The sequence below is a fragment of the Clarias gariepinus genome, chromosome 9 (genome assembly GCF_024256425.1).
Source record: "Clarias gariepinus isolate MV-2021 ecotype Netherlands chromosome 9, CGAR_prim_01v2, whole genome shotgun sequence".
Taxonomy (NCBI): domain Eukaryota; kingdom Metazoa; phylum Chordata; class Actinopteri; order Siluriformes; family Clariidae; genus Clarias; species Clarias gariepinus.
In genome coordinates, this window is record NC_071108.1 from 25639001 (window position 1) to 25657149 (window position 18149).

The window sequence follows — 18149 nt, forward strand, 5'->3', positions numbered from 1 at the left end:
GTGACAAAGTTATAAAAGGTACATATAGCATAATCTCCAGTCACTCAGTAAAACCTCCCAGAACCTCTCTGCAGAAATCTGAATCTAACACTACTGATTTTTTTCAAGCAAACAGTTTTCACAACAAATAGTGACTGTGTTTATGTTATTCCTCTTTAGTGCTCCTTATATAAATTTCTTTTAATATAATAATCAATTAAGGAGATGTGAAATTACTGTAATTTGTATAAGAGCTGTCCAACACATTATTAAAACCTGTAACAATAGTCCTGAACCTCCAACTTTATGAAATGTGGTCAGAAAAAAAATCATGAATGAAGATCACTTAAATGCATAGTAAAATGAATGGTAAAAAAATGACAATGGAAATCACACCTATGTTTAACAGTTAATGTAAGAGCATTTCCACATGTACAGTACAATGTGTCAAGAACTTACAGGATTGGGACTAAACAGCCGTGTGTTCATACGAAAACGACTTGTTCGTGAGACTAATCAGAAAATTAAAACACAGATTTCCTCAAGAGCATAAAGATTGAATTTTGGACCAAAAAAAGTTATGAGGTCTAATGGGTCCAAACTGACCATATTCCAGTGTGATGGGTGTATCGGGGTTAAGAAGGGAACACATGAAGCTATGCACCCATCAAGCACAGTGCCTACTGTACAACCCTCTGGAGGCAGTTGGTCAGGGCTAGTCTCAGCAACGTTATCTGGCAATAAAACAAAGTCAGCTGACGACCCTAATGTACTGAATGACCAGGTTATCACATCAATAAACTTTTTCTTTCCTGATGGCACGGGTACATTTCAAGACACAAAATGTGAAAGTGTGGTTCTGGGAGCATGAGGAAACATTTGGTCACCTTGGAGTGTGTAACTTTTTTTTTGGTTGGCCAGTTTATATACAGTATATACGTATATATAATAACAAACTGAACATCTTTAATGATATATAACAATAACCAAAACAAGGAAGGTTTATGATTTATATTTGACTGAAGTCTTATCCAGAATCAGTGTGCTCGGACGTGTAGGCCAGGAGAGTGACACTGTACACCTCAGTTTCATCTCCTTTCAGTATCAGTGGAACACACATCTGTACCACCTTGTTGGGCTAGAACAAACACACACACACACACACACACACACACACAATCAATGACAAAATATCAATTAAAAGACAAAGATGACATTTACTTTTGTATAAATATGTGCATAAATAATTTTTATCCAGTTGTTTGTTACTAGTGTCAAAGTGCTAACATGCTGTTATGACAAAATGTCCATGTTAACACATTTTATATAAGCCAGGTTTTATATACAGTGGAGATCAATATTAGAGAACAATTTATGAACCCCTGATCTTTTTAGACATAATGTAATCATCATTCCTCAACATTTGACAGATTTTTGTTGTGGCTTTACAACAAATTTACAATTTATATTACAGTGGAACCTCGGAGTACGAGCTTAATTCGTTCCGGAAGCGGGCTCATATTCCAAAACACTCGTAAACCAAATTTAATTTACCCATAGGAAATAATAGAAACTTAAATTATTCGTTCTACAGCCCCCCCAAAATTAATACATAAATAGAAATTAATACAAAATATAAAGTAAAAATAAAACAAATGAACCTGTACTTTACCTTTAAAAAAATTAAAAATAAATCCCGACAGATAAGGGTTTTCGTTTGTGCACGCAGGGTGTATGTGTGTAAAATGTACACACACACACACACCCATTAACGGATAGACCGTTTTTAAAACCGTTTAAAAATTAGCAAGGAACATTCCTAGTCACACTCACGTGAGCGCATACTAACAGGATCACTGCTGTAAGTAAAACAACAACAACAACAAAAAAAAAAAAAACAAATTAAACAGCTCCTCACCTTTGAAAACAATCGCGACAGAGATAAGTTTGTGTGTTTATTTGGCAACCTGAGAGGAGGGAGGATGAAGGGGGGCTCGCTCGCGTTTACAGCCCCCTTCTCTCAGGTTGCCAAACAAAGACACAAACTCTCTGCCTTACACAGACACAAACACACGCGCACTCAAAAACACTGCAGGCACTAAGACCCAGCAGGGGAGACGATAGGTCTCGGCTTTACAGCTCCCCTTCTCTCAGGTTGCCAAATAAACACACAAACTTCTCTCTGTCGCGATTGTTTTCAAAGGTGAGGAGCTGTTTAATTTGTTTTTTTTTTGTTGTTGTTTTACCTACAGCAGTGATCATGTTAGTTGATAGCATGTTGATCACAGCGTGTGTGTGTGTGTGTGTATTCATCCAGAAGGAGAGGCGATTACCTACAATTCTGCTGCAAGAGAGAGAAAAACTGTTGGCTCACTTGTGATAATGTAACGCTCGTTGTTAAAACAAGAAGCGCATGCGTGAAACATGATACTTGGTGCTCGTAAACTAAGACAATGCTCGTTTTTCAAGTCAAAAATGATTAAAAATTGTTGCTTGTCTTGCGAAAAATTCGTAAACCGTGTTACTCGTAATCCGAGGTCCCACTGTATTTGACTGTGTCAGGAGGTTTATTTAAAATCTAAAATTTATTTTATCTTAAAAATTATAAACCTATATATTTTCCTCAGTCAACAAAATGCTGTGTCTTTGTGACTGACTGGCAGCATTGCATTAAATTCAATTCAATTCAATTCAATTCAATTTTATTTGTATTGCGCTTTTAGCAATTTTCATTGCCGCAAAAGCAGCTTTACACAATAAAAATTATTATTTAAGTTTGTATCAAATGTAAATTTGTATGAATCAAAATGAAATCTAAAGCAAACCATGAAGCAGGGTATACATACTGTAACTAAATAAACTTCACATGAAGAAAGAAACTGTATGTTATTCATTTGCAATGGTTTGTTCAATTACAGACAAGTTTCAAGAATTCAAAGAATCCAAAGAATCCACAGAACAAGTCTTTTAAACCTAGATTTTTTTGTCCAGGTCAACCGTGTCACGTTCCTTATTTAAATGATTAATACAGGGTGTTAAAAACAAACCCCTTTTTTATGTAAAGCTACAAAACCACCAAAATTTGAACTTAATTTTGGAGACATAAAAATTCCAACAATCCTTTTAAATAGAACAGTTTAAACATGACAACAGGCATTTGGGATGTGCACTACCAGTCAAAACTTTGGACACACACAATGTTTTTTTCAACATTGTACATAAATGCTCAAGACATCTGAACTATGAAATAAAACATCTGAAATGTGTAGTAAACAAAAAAGTGTTAAAAACACTAGAAAATGTTTTAGATTTTAGATTGCCATGCAAGTGCCAGGCTTTGATGACAGCCTGGCACATGCATGGCATTCTTCCATCAGATTTATCAGGTGGTCACCTGGATTGGTTTTCAATTCAAAGGTGTGCCTTGTCAGGCATTAATCTGTGATATTTCTTGCCTTTTTAATGTACTTTAGACCATCGTTTTTTTGGGTACAGAGTGCATCGCCCTATTATTGCTTTTACAACTACTGTACAAATTCATATTGTGGCAAGAAACGTCAGTTAAGCAGCACACATAAATTCTTCTCAGAGTTCAAGTGGTAGACATATTTCAACACTGACTGTTTAGAGGAGACTGCATGAGTCAGGCCTTCCTGAAAGTATGGAGAAGGAGGTGTGATGTTGTGGGGTTGCTTTGCTGGGGACACTGTTGGTGACTTCAAAATTGAGGACACACTTTACCAGCATGGCTACCACAGGAATTAGCAGTGACATGCCATTCCTTTTAGTTTGCACTTAGTGGGAACATATTTTGGTTTCCAACTGGACAATGACCCCAAACACCTCTTTAGGTTATGTAAGGGCTATTTGTCCAGGTAGGAGAGTGGTGGAGTGCCGCATCAGGTGACGTGGCCTCCAAAAATCACCTGGTCTTAATCCAATCGCGATGGTTTGGGATGAGCTGGAAAGGAGAGTGAAAGAAAAGCAGCCAACAAGTACTGTACTTAATACCTTTGGGAACTCCTTCAAGATTGAGAGACACAATTCCAGTTTATTACAATACCTCATGAGGATGACCGAGAGAATGCCAAGAGTGTCCAAATCTGTTATAAAAACTAAAGGTGACTCCTTTGAAAAATTTTAAATGGAAAATATATTCTGGGTTATTTAATAAATATTTGTTGACTACATAATTCCATATTTTCTCTTTTATAATTTCAGTGTCTTCAGTATTAGTATACTATGCAATGTTAAAACAATAAAAACATAAAAAAACACTAAGAATTATGAAAAATATGTCCAAACATCGTCTGATACTGCATATGTAACAATACATAATGAATATGTCAGAATGAGCAACCCCATGTGTAAATGTTATTTATGGACATATATGAATTTTCAATACACTGTGGAACTGTAATATATTGAGGTAATATATGAATTTGTTATATGTGCCATATATTGTACATACTGTATATGGTCATATAGTGTCTTGCAAAAGTATTATGTTTTTTCACATATACAGTATCAGTATCAGCCAAAAGGTTTTGCAGACTCTAACATGTTTTCTTCTAAGACTGCCCTGTATTTGGCACCATCCATCTTCTTCGTAACTCTGATGAGCTTTATTGCTCTACTGAAGAAAAGCATCCCCACAATGATGCTGCCACCATCATGCACAGTGTTAGTTTTACGCCACACATAATATTTTTGCATTTGGCCAAAACGTTTAAGAGCAATTTTTTCCACATGTTTGCTGTGTCCCCCACATGGCTTGTCGCAAACTGTAATTGGGACTACTTATGGCTTTCTTTCAACAATGGCTTTCTTCTTGCCACCCTTCCATATAGGTCAGATATGTTGAGTGCATGACTTATAGTTGTCCTATGGACAGATTTTCCCACCTGATCTGTGGATCTCTGCAACTCCTCCAGAGTTACCATGGGCCTCTTGGCTGCTTCTCTGATTAATGCTCTCCTTGTCAGTGTAGGTGGACGGCCATGTCTTTGTACGATTGTATGACATACTCTTTCCATTTTCAGATCATGGATTGAACAGTGCTCCGTGAGATGTTCATTGCTTAGGATATTTTTTATAACCTGCTTTAAACTTCTCCACAACGTTTTCCCTGACCTATCTAGTGTGTTTCTTGGTCTTCATGAAGCTGTTTGTTTTCTAATGTTCTCTAACAAGCCTCTGAGGGCTTCACAGAACAGTTGTATTTATACTGAAATTAAATTACGTGTAGGTGGACTTTTTTTTGCTAATTAGGTGACTTTCAAAGGCAATTTGGGGTTAGAATTCAAATGCATGCCACACTTTTTTAATTTGTAAAAAATTTTTAAAACCCTTTATGATTTTCTTTCCACTTCACAATTAAGTGGCACTTGTGTTTACATAAAATAAAATACATTTATGTTTGTAACATGACAAAATACAATACTTTTACACGGCATATATTTTGTAACACATATGATTATACAGTATATAATTGATCAGCCACAACATTAACACCACTGCCAGGTGAATTGAATAACATTGATTATCAATTATTTACTAGTGAACTGGAAACGGGATTATGGGCACCCAAGGCCAATTTACAGCCATGTGGACTAAGGGATTATCTCATAGAAAAGCTAGCGTGGCACAAACTGCCGATAAAAGTCAATGATGGCCATGACAGAAATGCCTCAGAACAAGCAGTGCATCACGGTCTGCGGGATATTGGGCTTAGCAGGCAAAGAGTTCAAGGTTGTTGATGTGGCCTCCAAATTTCCTTACACATGGGATGTGCTGGATAAACAAGCCCGATCCATAAAGGCCCCACCCTGCAAACCACAGCACCTAAAGGACCCGCTGCTACTGTTCTAGTACCAGACACACCAACCCCTCCAACTTCAATGCCAAACCCTCCACAAAAGGGGCCAAAGCTGCTCCAGTGGCACAAGGGAATCCTAAAACCTGAATGGTTTTAATATTAATGGTTAAAATAGAAAAAGTTATGAGTGATCAGTGTATATGTTACGTATATAAAAAAACCTTTCTCTGATATATGTACATATATTACATTTCTGTATGGGAATATTAGCCGTGTTCTGACTGACCTGTTTTTGAAAGGCTGCCAAAAGGAGTAACAGAGCATTTGGCTGAGATTAAAACTCACGCAAATAGGAGGTTTTTACATTCATGTAAATATAACCTAGCGAGCATCTGTTAGATCTGATGCTCATTTGACAACTCATGTGTAACTTGTGTATAGTATTACTTTATATTTTATGGATGTACAGACATAAATCTTGTACACACCCCTAGCTAAGCCCAATTAAGAACTCAAGTGAATTCACAGACCATGCTGACAGTGCTGGCAACTCTATTTCTGAGTTTGTAGCCAGTGTATCTGATGGCAAAGTGCTACAATTCACATTTTATTACAAAAACGCCTTTTAGTTAGGATTTGGTTAAGAAACGAAACATTTGGCCATTTGCCAATGCATTACACCAGTAAGTGACATGCAATCATTCCGTACCATGTGTCCAATAGGAGGTGTCCAAGTGACAGTGATGATGCGTCTGTGACCTGCATCTACACTTCCTTTAGTGGGGTCCACACTGAACCCATGCTGCTGAAGACCAGTTAGGTTCTCCCACAAAAACTCCCCATTCTACAAGTGGTAAACGAAAAAGGGAGATGGGATGAGACAAACATTGCAGGGAAGAGAAAAAAAGAGAAGACAGGAAAGCAGGAAGAAATTATATTGAGGAAGGAAAAGTGTCATAATTACACTTTATAATGACAATGTGTAAAATATGAGTGTCTTTAGATCTAGGATATACAATTACAAGTGTACCTTCTTGTTTTGTGGTTGTGAGCTGTGGATACAGCCCACCTCTAACTCCCGCACTGCGGCTGTCACCTGGCCCTCACGATACACACTCCTTAGAGTCAGCAACAGGGGTGTGGGCAACTTCTCCCTCTCTGTGTGTGAGTGCCAGCCAAACAAGGAGACAACAAATAAGCTCATGTTTCTTTACTTATAGTTTCCTGGCCAAGCATACAAGGCTGCACTAGCATACAAACACATATTTAGGGACTAACTAAGCTTATTTTTTATTAGATTAACTTCATTGTATTAAGAAAACCATTTACATTTTTTTACATTTAGGCATTTGGCAGACGCTCTTATCCAGAGCGACTTACATTTTTATCTCATTACACATCTGAGCAGTTGAGGGTTAAGGGCCTTGCTCAAGTGCCCAACAGTGGCAACTTGGTGGTTGTGGGGTTTGAACCTGGGATCTTCCGAACCGTAGTCCAATGCCTTAACCACTGAGCTACCCCTGCCCAGGGGTGCATTTGTTCAGTATAAAAACATCTACAGTTGCAACCATAGCAAGACTAGACAAAAGAACTTTTAAAAAAGAATGTTTAAGATAAATAGGGGGAAAAGATATTTCTCAGGAATATCACACAAGCTATGTTCCGTACCTGCGTGTTCTGTCTTGTCTGCACTGTATATATTTGGATGGATGAGTGATTCAGAGCACAGGTCTAATGGATCACCACCACACACAAACATATTGTGGCACCGTGCTGCACCGCGCAACTCCAGATTGCACACTGTTTGCTGTCACACACACAGTATTAAAATTATTAAAACACTACAAATATGATAATATCAGCAGTGAGTCAAAGACATAAAGTGTACCTACAACATAAATGAGTAAAAAATTGTGTCTGTCAGCCTGGAAAAACCTTCATATGGTAAAATTCTGATATTTCATCCTATATGTGGTTCTGAAAACTCAGCTAGAAGTAAAGTCAGGTAAGGAATAACACACCACAAACCATATTATTCCTTTCTGCTAAACTTAAAATAACAAAAATGGACAGCTTGTCATTGCAGAACTGAAGAAGCTAAGTTAAGTCCTCTGTCCTGAAACTTTAAAATTACTGTCGCTGTTAAAAATTACAGACACCTTTATACTAAGAGTCATTTAATAAATGTTTTAGAAATGTTTGCTAACTCTTCACCACAGGAACTGTACCGTGTCAAAAAGGCACTGGTAAGATTGCAGGTTTTTGTGATGTAAAAATGAGTGAAGCGAAGATAAATCACATCAGATCTTTTTTCCAAAAAAAGGTAAAAACATATCTGGGCAAAGGGGCAAGTTGGCCAGGCAGATATGCTCGAATCGGTCCCACCCAAAACCCTGTGGATAAAATGTGTTACAGTCTGTAAAACTTTTTAACTTTTTCAGCACAAGTTACTAATAAATACCATATGCTTATCACCCAAAGAGCATGGTGATAAGCATATGGTGGCGGCAGCAACATGTTATGGCACTGCTTCTCTTCAGCTGGGACTGAGGGCTCTAGTCAATATAATGGGAATCATGGATAGCACCAAATCTATATTGGCACAAAACCTGCAGGTCTCTGTTAGACAGCACTTTAAAGGTGAACAAAGATCCCATAGGATTTATATTTATATCACAAAAACCTGTAGTTTTAACAGGAGTATCTAGACTTTTTATAACCACTGAACAGTATGTTTTTCTGTTAAAAAAGGCATTTATAATTTAGGTTTAGATTATATGGAGTAGCTGCCATACAACTTCCTGTGAATGAGGTGTTACTGTAGATGCAATAATAAATCAAAACAAGAATCGAAACAATTGAACAACAAAATTAGATAAATCCATTTCATTATAAATTTAAAGTAAATAAAATTTTGTGTTTGCTTTTCGATTCAGACAGTTGGACCTGGATGTGTAAAACTATACATGCTTTAATCATATCATTATTATTATCATCAGTTTGCTGCAGGCGAAATTGAGTGAAATTGAGTGAAACTCTCTCACTTGGTTCATAAGTTGTATACGGAGTGCATCTCGGTAATGTAGACTCTCATGATCAGGTTGAAACATTACAGCGATGTCCTGAACTTTACCGGGGGCGATGATGCCCTCTGTGGGTGACACACTAAACACACTCTGACCGCTGTAATTCTGAGTGCCTGTGAGGAACAGCAGACAAAAACAAAATGTTTCCAAACTCATAAATTTAGACAATCAGTGCTGGTCACATGAGAAAAAACAACATGATAGCATGTTTGCTTTGCCAACAAAATAAATGTTATTCACAACAATAAGCGTAGAAATGTCCAAAAATGTTCACAATAAAAAAGTTTAATTTTTTTTTATTGTTAACAGGACTGAATAAATTTTAAATCCACCCGACTGCATCAGCTTTCCTAAAGAAATAAATACCATATTATACTACGTATAGTATATCACATCTTTTAGTGTCCAGAGTGAAAATGTATTTGTCATTGTACATTTACCCAGAGTTGTGCATGGTGTGGAATACTCAGAAAGAAATGATGGAAACAAGCGTGTGTCTTTGTGTTTGGGGAAACTGAGGCTGTCCAACAACACTCTAAACTGTACAAGCAGATCGGATGAGTTTTGAAGCTGCACAGTGAGAAAAAAAAGGAGAAACAAGAGCATTATGCCTTATTAAATTCTGATCAATAGTATTCTTAAACACACCTTCATGCACACAATTGATTTCACAATCAATTATCATTTAATCATATATTCTAATGAAATGGTGATGAAATACTCATGTTCACTCACAGCAATTAACTTTAATTAGGCATGGCAAATTTTAATTCATTAACCCCACTACCACCACCACCCAAAAAAATTACACAAAATTAACAGGATATGACCTCAGAATCATTATGTTTTATCTTTATTTTAAAAAAATTCAAAAAGTAGTTCTAATTTTACCGTAAGCACTTGGCTAGAGCTCTGTTTTTCCAGCACATATCCAAAGTCCAGGACTGGTCCCTCATGTGTGCAAGTGACGAGAGGCTGGATGCCTTCTCCACAAAGCGTGAACTCCAGAGTCATTGTACTGCAGCTCACCTCCAGTATTTCACGATACTGATCCAACAAACATCAAATCACATCAGTATATTTACAAATATGTTGGACAACATGTAACACTCATGGTGACATACTTTCACTTCCACTTCCCATCTGAAGCTGTTTTTTTTCAAATGTACATATTAGTAACTTATAAACAAGTACAGATAATGTCACCTGGATGTTATCTGCAATTTAAACAAACAAACAAACAAACAAACAAAAATCCTCTTATTAAAAAAATCACATATTATCAAATTTCCCTGTGATTTAATATTTGCAATGTTCAGTCATTTATAAACACTAGATCAAATGTAAGTTTAATTGTTTTCTACCTTAAGGCACAAGCAATAATTAATTACACATAATCACAATTTTGTCAGACTTATACTAACCTAAGTGAAACATGGATGCCCTACATTAAATACTTCATGCATTTGTTATTTAAACCCCAAAATCCCAAGCTATTTTTGACAGAAGTAGTTTGATAGAACAATTCATACTGAATCTCTTACTACCCTACACACCACTAGAGGCCAGTGCTGTTTACCTTTTTGCTTAAAGCTGGTGTAAAAGCCAGCACAAGTGTGTGTGTCTCTCCAGGCCTGACTCCTCTCATCGCATTCAACACAGCAAATGGTCCGTTTATGTCCAGCAGTGAAGACGTCAGCTGCAGCTTATGTTAAGAAAGACATGTTGCTGGCACAGTAAAACGAGGCTCAAATAGTTATTTTAAAGTGGTGTACAAATCAAGCTCGCCAGCAACCAAAATCACGGCTTGTTGTCAGACAGGACACACAACATAAACATAAACTTGTTACTGGGTTCAGTTATTACAGAATAATTTGCATATTCAACAATTCATTCCAAAAATTCATAACAGCACTGTTTAATTCTAAAATGTAAACTTTCTAGAACAGCTTGAATACAAATCAATGCACAGCATAAAAAAAAGATTTAAAAAAAAGTATTTGGCAGAATGAAACATTCTGAGATTAACCATCTAATAAACTTAGAGAGAGAACAAAAGAGGCTTTTGAGGCAGTGACTGCTTCTAGCTTCTACAACATTAGTGATACTTACTTGTATTATTGAAGTGTCACAAAATTTAATGTACGCTATCAACTATAAACTAATCAAAATATGACATGATGTGCTTTAATAAATAAAATATTTAAACTTGTGGTACAAGCTGTAATATCGCCAATGGAATAACAGCCCAGAAACGTAATAAATCACAAGCAGTTGCTATCACAATTGTGGGAAATTTCCTATGTTTGTAGAATTATTAGATGAACGCTGCAGATTTGAATGTTACTTAAGCAGTATCACATGTGATGTGGTCATAGACATGAGGGCAATTCACTGATGACATACTGATGATGCGGATTGATACTTATAATTAGGTTTCCCCATGGTGTTATGCTCTATATCACCACTTGTGAAATGTTTCTCGTCCAATCAGATTACTCTGCTGCTTTATAAAAGCAATAAAACATGACATATTGCTCTTATAGGCAAAGAATCAACTTTATGGGTGGTGACAATAACTTTGCAATGTGTTTGACTGCATAAGACCTCCTAATTAATAATCTTCCTATAACAACATGCCAGGTACTGTTAAGGATTTAAGAATTAAAAAAAAAAGAACAGTAAGTCCCCTACATACAAACATTTAAGCTACAAGCCTTTTATAATAAGAACATGCATTTGCGCATGACCTGTCCGGGTTACATTGTCAGGTGCATGTAGCGTGCATCCGAGTCTGTCCGGAAGCAAGTGTAAAAGCAGTGACGAGGAAACTGGTTCTGCTAAGAAGCACCAAGCAATGGAGACAGAAGTGACAATAATCAAAAAGATGGACCAAGATGAAAAGATAGCAGATCTTGCTTATTCTTTTAACATAAATCGTTTAACCATTGGCATGATTTTAAAGAACAAGTATAAGATCATGGAACATGTTAGTTGTACACTGGGTATAGCCAATTGTGTTAGTATCCTAGTACCTAGACAATGTTTTTTGGACAAACAAATTGGACTTACGAATGAGCTCTCGTAACTTATTTGTATGCTAGAGACTTACTGTATTTTGTCTAAGATGTTTATTATAAACAAATGAATTATAAAACCGTTGCAACTATAATGCTTGTAATACTACTACTACTGTTAATAATAATGAAGTAAAAAAGTCGTGAAGTCTGCTTCCGAAGGATACCTTCACAAACTCTGAACAAATGTTCTGTACTGTCACTTTTTTCAAAACCTTCTGACCTAAAACAAACAAACAAAATAAATAAATAAATCAAAATCTCTTCAAACACAGTAAATCTAGTATTTGTACAGACAGACATATCTTACCTAATGCCACCTGGTTGAAGTTGATAGTCGTTTCACCGCTGTCAGATATGACCATCAGCATGGGTCGAACAGCTGGGCAATGCAGCTCCAGGTACAGTGTGTTATATGGACTGTGAAAAGGGTTCTATTTTTTTTATTAATCCAGCCCTGGCCTCAAGCATACTGACACAAGAAAATATTAGAGCAATCCTTTTCCTAGTCACTGTACACTATGGTACACAATTCTCCTTAAAATCTGAGGCAATATGTTTATGAATGCTTTTAGTCATCTAGATAATTAACCTGTTAAGGGTGCATCAAGACCATTGGAAAAAAAAAGCTGCAGTTTCTTTTGATTAGGTGCTTAGGTGCATACCAAGCACAGTAACCTAGAAATATGTCTAACTACATTTCATTGTGACTGGCTACAGTGAACAATATATGCATCAGTCACACACATTAAATGCATTATTATGTGATTTTATTACATTTACAATACTGTATATATACAGAGTCAGCCAAAAAATGTAAACACACATATACTAAATTTACTGCTATATATTATATATTGATATGTATGATGATAATAATATAACAGTATTATTAATATTATATAATAATATTAATATAATATACATTATACGATTTATTTTACACTATTTTAAGTGTTTATATTTTTTTTGGCTGACTATATGGAAAAAACCAACCGCTACGGAAACAGCGAAAGTCCTCTACAAAGGAGAACTCCCGTTACCCTATGCACCGATCGGTGCTGGTGGCCTTAGGGATTAAAGATAGGTATTTATATGTCAGTTCACCTGTATAAGGGTTCCCCTGTCTCCTTTTGGTGTGTAATGTCTCCATTAGAAATAAAGCATGGGATGATGTAACGGTTGCATGTCTCCGTGAAAGTTTGGAGTAGAGAGGCCTTTGCAGCAGTATACTCATTTAAGCTAGACAAACAAGGAATATATTAGCCATGTGTAGAACCTACAGTAATCTGATAAAATACACTATATAGCCAAAGATTTGTAAAAACACACCCATACATCACAACATATGTGGACCTTTTTGCAAATGGCCTGAATGCAGTCTTTATATGAAGCATTACTGGAAATACAGGGTGATAATACATGTCCCCAAAGCAAAACTAAAGAAAAAATATTTGAGTGGCCTGCACAGAGCTCTGACCTCAACCAAACTGAACACCTTTGGGATGACCTGGAACACTAACTGCAACCCAATCTTCTCACCCTGACAGTACTTTATTTGTGGCTGAATGGACAAATCCCCCCAGCAACCCTCCAACATATAGTGGAAAGCCTTCTCAGAACAATGGAAGATATAAAAACAGAAAAGGGGCTAAATTTGGAATAGAATTTCATTATTCATGAATGTAGAATTTCCTATATACATATAGGTCTGTATTCTTAAAATGAACACTTACTCTTTCTTTGTGTCCTCTGGGTTCAGGGCCTGCAAAGGACTCTCACTTTTGGGAGACAGGGACCCTTTCTTGGTCTTCTCATTCAGCTTGCTTGAGTTATGATTTAGGGCACTTTTGACTTTCTTTGGTTCCTCCTGTATCTCATTTTGGTTCTGCAATAATGGAAAACAACATTCTATCAAAGCTTCTATCAAATCTCACATATCTTATCAGGATTAGTAAACCGAAAGATAACCAATGTATCAGGACAGATGTTGCAGCATCTGGGCTTTTGCCAAAGTTATCCTCATCTTTTAATTTCTTAACTACCTGTAGCTCCTCCTTCTGAGATAGCAGCTGAGCAGCCTTGGCCTTGATGATGGCATCAGACAGAAATGGGCTAAACGTAACTTGAACCAGACACCTCTGTTTAAAAAAAAAAAGTGAACAGCTTAGATTTTTTTTCTAGAAATGAATGAAAAATAGATGACTGCCAAAATCTGATAGGACTCCGTAGGAGCATGATCTGGTTAGACTCCCAGAGAGCCTAACGAGTCTCAGCTGAACTTTGGAATGCATTTCAACACAGAATGAGGGATGTGGAATTTGGCTCGAATTACTTATTTTGTACTCGCATTTTGGGTGCGCTGTAAAAAATGTCCGTAATTTTAACAGTAAAATACCATATAAATGCAGAATAAAACTGTATTTTACAAAACTTGGGATAACCATAGAATTTACAGTAAAAAACTGTAATACTTTGTAGTTTTACAAAGTAAGACCTTAAATTTAACAGTTAAAAACATACGAAAATATGGTTTATTGCAGTAAAATAAAAAAAAAGGTTATGGATGTAACATATAAACTCTCAGAGAAGGTATTTGTTATTAATATACTGAAGCATTAGTTTATATTTTACTAAACCTTTGTTAATATAGTTTAAAAATCAGAAAAATATCTGCTCTGTAAAAAATACACCGTTAAAAAAACAACAACAACGTAATTTTGCCAGAAATGTTCCATAAAAAATATGGTAGCAACATTATTGTTTGTACAATTAAAAAAAAAAAAAAAAAATTCTACGGTTTATAGCCATCTAATTTACATGTTTATGCTATATTAAAACAATTTACGGTAAAAAACTGGCAGCTGTGGTTGGCAAAAATTTACCGTAAAAAATACGGTAGCAACATTATTGGTTGTATGGGATTGTAGTATTTATTATACTTTATATTTTAAGGATTTTAATATTTTTTATACGGTTTATAACCGTCTAATGTACATTAACCAAGGACTTTAAATGTATGGTATTTGGCCCTTTGACACCGTGGCAAGGACAGCCGCTAGAACGTGCCACTTTACCCGCCGCCACCGCTCACCAGCCTGTGCCCGCATGCGAGCAGGGCACTGCCCACCAGATCTGCACGTGAACACCTTTCCTTCCCTTTTTCCCTTTCTACCTCCTTTAACCCTTTACTTCCCTAAATAAAATGACCCCTTTACGTAAGACCTCGCCACATGTCCCTGTTTGTTGTTGCCCCCCTTGTGCCAAACTCATAACAAAATCCATGAACATATTTAACAACCTAGTGCAGTGTGCACTTAAAAACCACAATGCAGGACAGAGGACATAAACTATTTTAACATGTGTGTGATTAAATAATTTTTTTGTGTAAAGTTGTAATAAAAGCCCTTCTATAAAATTATATGCTTAGATTGTCTGCCCAAAACGCTTATGTCCACCCTGACATTTGTATATTTGATTTTGATAATTTAAATATTGTTTTGATGTCTTTATTAAAAAATACATGAGACCATGCTGATGTCTAAGTCTTAAATAAATATTGATGGGTTTTGATAATTTGATTTAGGTTTGTATTCATCAATTAGCATAAAAGTACTCTTAATAGTTTCTTAACAGTAAAATCTGAATGCTTTTGTAACTTCTATCTCTTTTAGCTCCCAGCTAGTGTGTAAAATGTGTTTTACAGAATTGCTGAATGAATTCAATGTGGTTATTCATATAAAAAAAATAGTCCAACAATGACAGCAACTGTGTAGCAAGCATGGTAGTGTAGTGGTCAACATAAATCTTTAAATTAGACAGTTCTGAGCTGTAAAAAACATGGTTATGATCCGTATTTATTACAATGTAAACTCTGGAATTTGATGGGAATAAATTGTTTTTATAACAACATAAACATGTTAATAAGACATTTATAAACCGTACAATAACCAATTAAAATCTGTAAAATATAAAGTATAATGAGTGCAATCCCGTACAACCAAAAACATTGCTACTGTATTTTTTACGGTAAACTTCTTGCAACCACAGCTACCGTTTTTTTTACTGTAAAATTTACAATTTATTTTTTTACAGTGTGACAAACTGCATGGTTGGTGTACAGAGCAGAAATTTCTCAACAACCAAGATGATTTTAATGTACTTATATACAACTCAATTGTAATTTAAGACAGACTTTAAAAAAATCAAAACAATTAGAGGAGGTTACAACAGGATCAGGAGATTAAGCAGAAGGATCAGTACCTCTCCAGGTAGCACACGTCCTGTAGTGGGGGTCAGTGTAATTTCAGAGTTTTCTGGAGGAGTGAATGTGAAGAATCTGGCACCCACAGGAGAGACAGGGCCCTTGCCAATTCTAGGCATTGGGCCTGTAAAATCATTGAGGCTAGTGTGAGAGTTCAGTATGTGAAGCACAGCTATGGACCGATCTCCTACTGCTGTGGCTCCAAACCGCACCAGTGAATTAGAGAGCTCCAGCACGGGGCGCACCCCGATTGCATGGCATGGCAACACAAAGTCTCTATGTGGAAAAGAGAATAAACTATTTTATGGACAAAATTGGCTGTAATAATACAGTGTGAAAAATAATAGGTTAGTGTACAGTAGGTTAGAGGTTGGAGAAGAAGATACATTAAAGGTGGTTGAAATCTGGTGGAAATTATATACAGTATTTTATATGTAAATATACATAATATATACAGTTAGTTCCGACTGAGCAATCTGATTAGACAAGAGGTTTCTAATAGTTGTGATCGTGGGTGGTAACATCACTGGGGCATTTAACTATACGTATCACTTTTTGTCACAAGTATTCTTACAATCGTTAATCACACTAACTGTATGTCTGTCGCAGCACAGGTAAAAGTAGTTTGGTACAGTCCACCATACTGAGGAGAGAGCAGTTTCATCCCAAATCCTGCATTCAAAAGCAGCCATGTATATAATCAGTTGATAATAAATGGTGTTTGTGGAACTGTCATACAAAAAGCATTATCACACTCAAGGTCATGTTGTTCTGCATGAACTGAGTTCTGTGTAATATTGTATAATTATATTATATTGTATTATATTATCAATGCAAAGATAAATCTTTATATGTAATCCATACTACATTGCTTCCAAATTCAACCACTGATAATTATTTCTCCTGAAAGCTTGAAATTGCATGATCTCAATATCTCTGTCCAATTTAATTTATGAGTGTTGTTTAAGTCAAACCAGGACTTTCATATGTGCAGAATAATATAACACAGTTATGGGAATTAGGACTACCTTTAGTTCTCCATATAATCCCCTGATACACTAAGGCATTTATCCCAGTGTTTCACTAGTGCTTGGACACCATGAAGGTAGAAAGTGTTCTCAGTATGCCAGAACCATGAATGGACTACTTGCTTCATGTCTTTCAGTGAACAAAACATGTGGAAATGACTTTGAGGGGGGTCAAGACTGTATGGGGGATGTAGCAAAAACTCCTAACCAAGAGTTCCTGTAATGTGCAACTGGTGTTTGTGAATGATTGTGAGTACAGTTCCCACAGACTGGTGTGTCTTGGAGCAGGCTGCCATTGGCTGAAAGCCACAAATCTACGGCCTTCTTTTAAACAATTGCACCATCCAGATCTTTTATTGCGGGTAAAAGTCTCATCACCATACTGTGCTTGAAGTCTTCAATTAAAATGTTTTTTTCTTTTACAAGTTCCGGTTCAACCCGCATATTTTTAAACATAAGGAAACCCTTTTTGGTCCATGAAAAAGGGTGTAATGGTGGCTCACATTTTGTATTGAGCAGTATTAAACATCTGAATGAATAAACATTCATATGAATAATATGAATAATAATTTAAATTAATAAGAATTTAACTTGACCTACCTGTTAATTCCTGACTTGCAGGTGATTTGAAAGTTGTAATCGCCTGGTTTGGGAGCACTGAAGATCAGATCAATTTCCAACGTCTGCTGAGGGAGCAGCGTGCCAAAACCATCATTAGGCTGAATATCAATGAACTACACAAAAGAAATAATGGGATCAGACAATCAGAAACTCTTGCAGGCTTTGTGGGAGATCATGAATTTATGTAAACCGTCATTCACGGTCTCCAAGTTTTGTTATTCCTTTGCATATTGAATCAGTTTAATAAAATGCAGACTAAATATACATAAAAATATT

The 18149-nt window shown here is 36.2% G+C and overlaps 1 protein-coding gene across 1 annotated transcript in view; it reads right to left on the reverse strand.

Annotated features, from left to right (window-relative positions):
* Nucleotides 1-539: 539 nt before the first annotated feature.
* Nucleotides 540-18149, reverse strand: part of cfap74 (cilia and flagella associated protein 74) — a 56951-nt gene continuing 39341 nt past the window's right edge. The window contains exons 25-39 of the mRNA XM_053503365.1: nucleotides 17853-17986; nucleotides 16224-16500; nucleotides 14006-14101; nucleotides 13697-13848; nucleotides 13068-13202; nucleotides 12271-12380; nucleotides 12128-12183; nucleotides 10463-10582; nucleotides 9775-9930; nucleotides 9324-9453; nucleotides 8842-8996; nucleotides 7466-7604; nucleotides 6828-6955; nucleotides 6507-6641; nucleotides 540-1117 (exon numbers count right to left, since the gene is read on the reverse strand). Coding sequence (XP_053359340.1) covers nucleotides 1007-1117; nucleotides 6507-6641; nucleotides 6828-6955; nucleotides 7466-7604; nucleotides 8842-8996; nucleotides 9324-9453; nucleotides 9775-9930; nucleotides 10463-10582; nucleotides 12128-12183; nucleotides 12271-12380; nucleotides 13068-13202; nucleotides 13697-13848; nucleotides 14006-14101; nucleotides 16224-16500; nucleotides 17853-17986 — 2034 coding nt within the window. The 3' untranslated portion in view covers nucleotides 540-1006. The remainder of the gene's footprint in view (nucleotides 1118-6506; nucleotides 6642-6827; nucleotides 6956-7465; nucleotides 7605-8841; nucleotides 8997-9323; nucleotides 9454-9774; nucleotides 9931-10462; nucleotides 10583-12127; nucleotides 12184-12270; nucleotides 12381-13067; nucleotides 13203-13696; nucleotides 13849-14005; nucleotides 14102-16223; nucleotides 16501-17852; nucleotides 17987-18149) is intronic.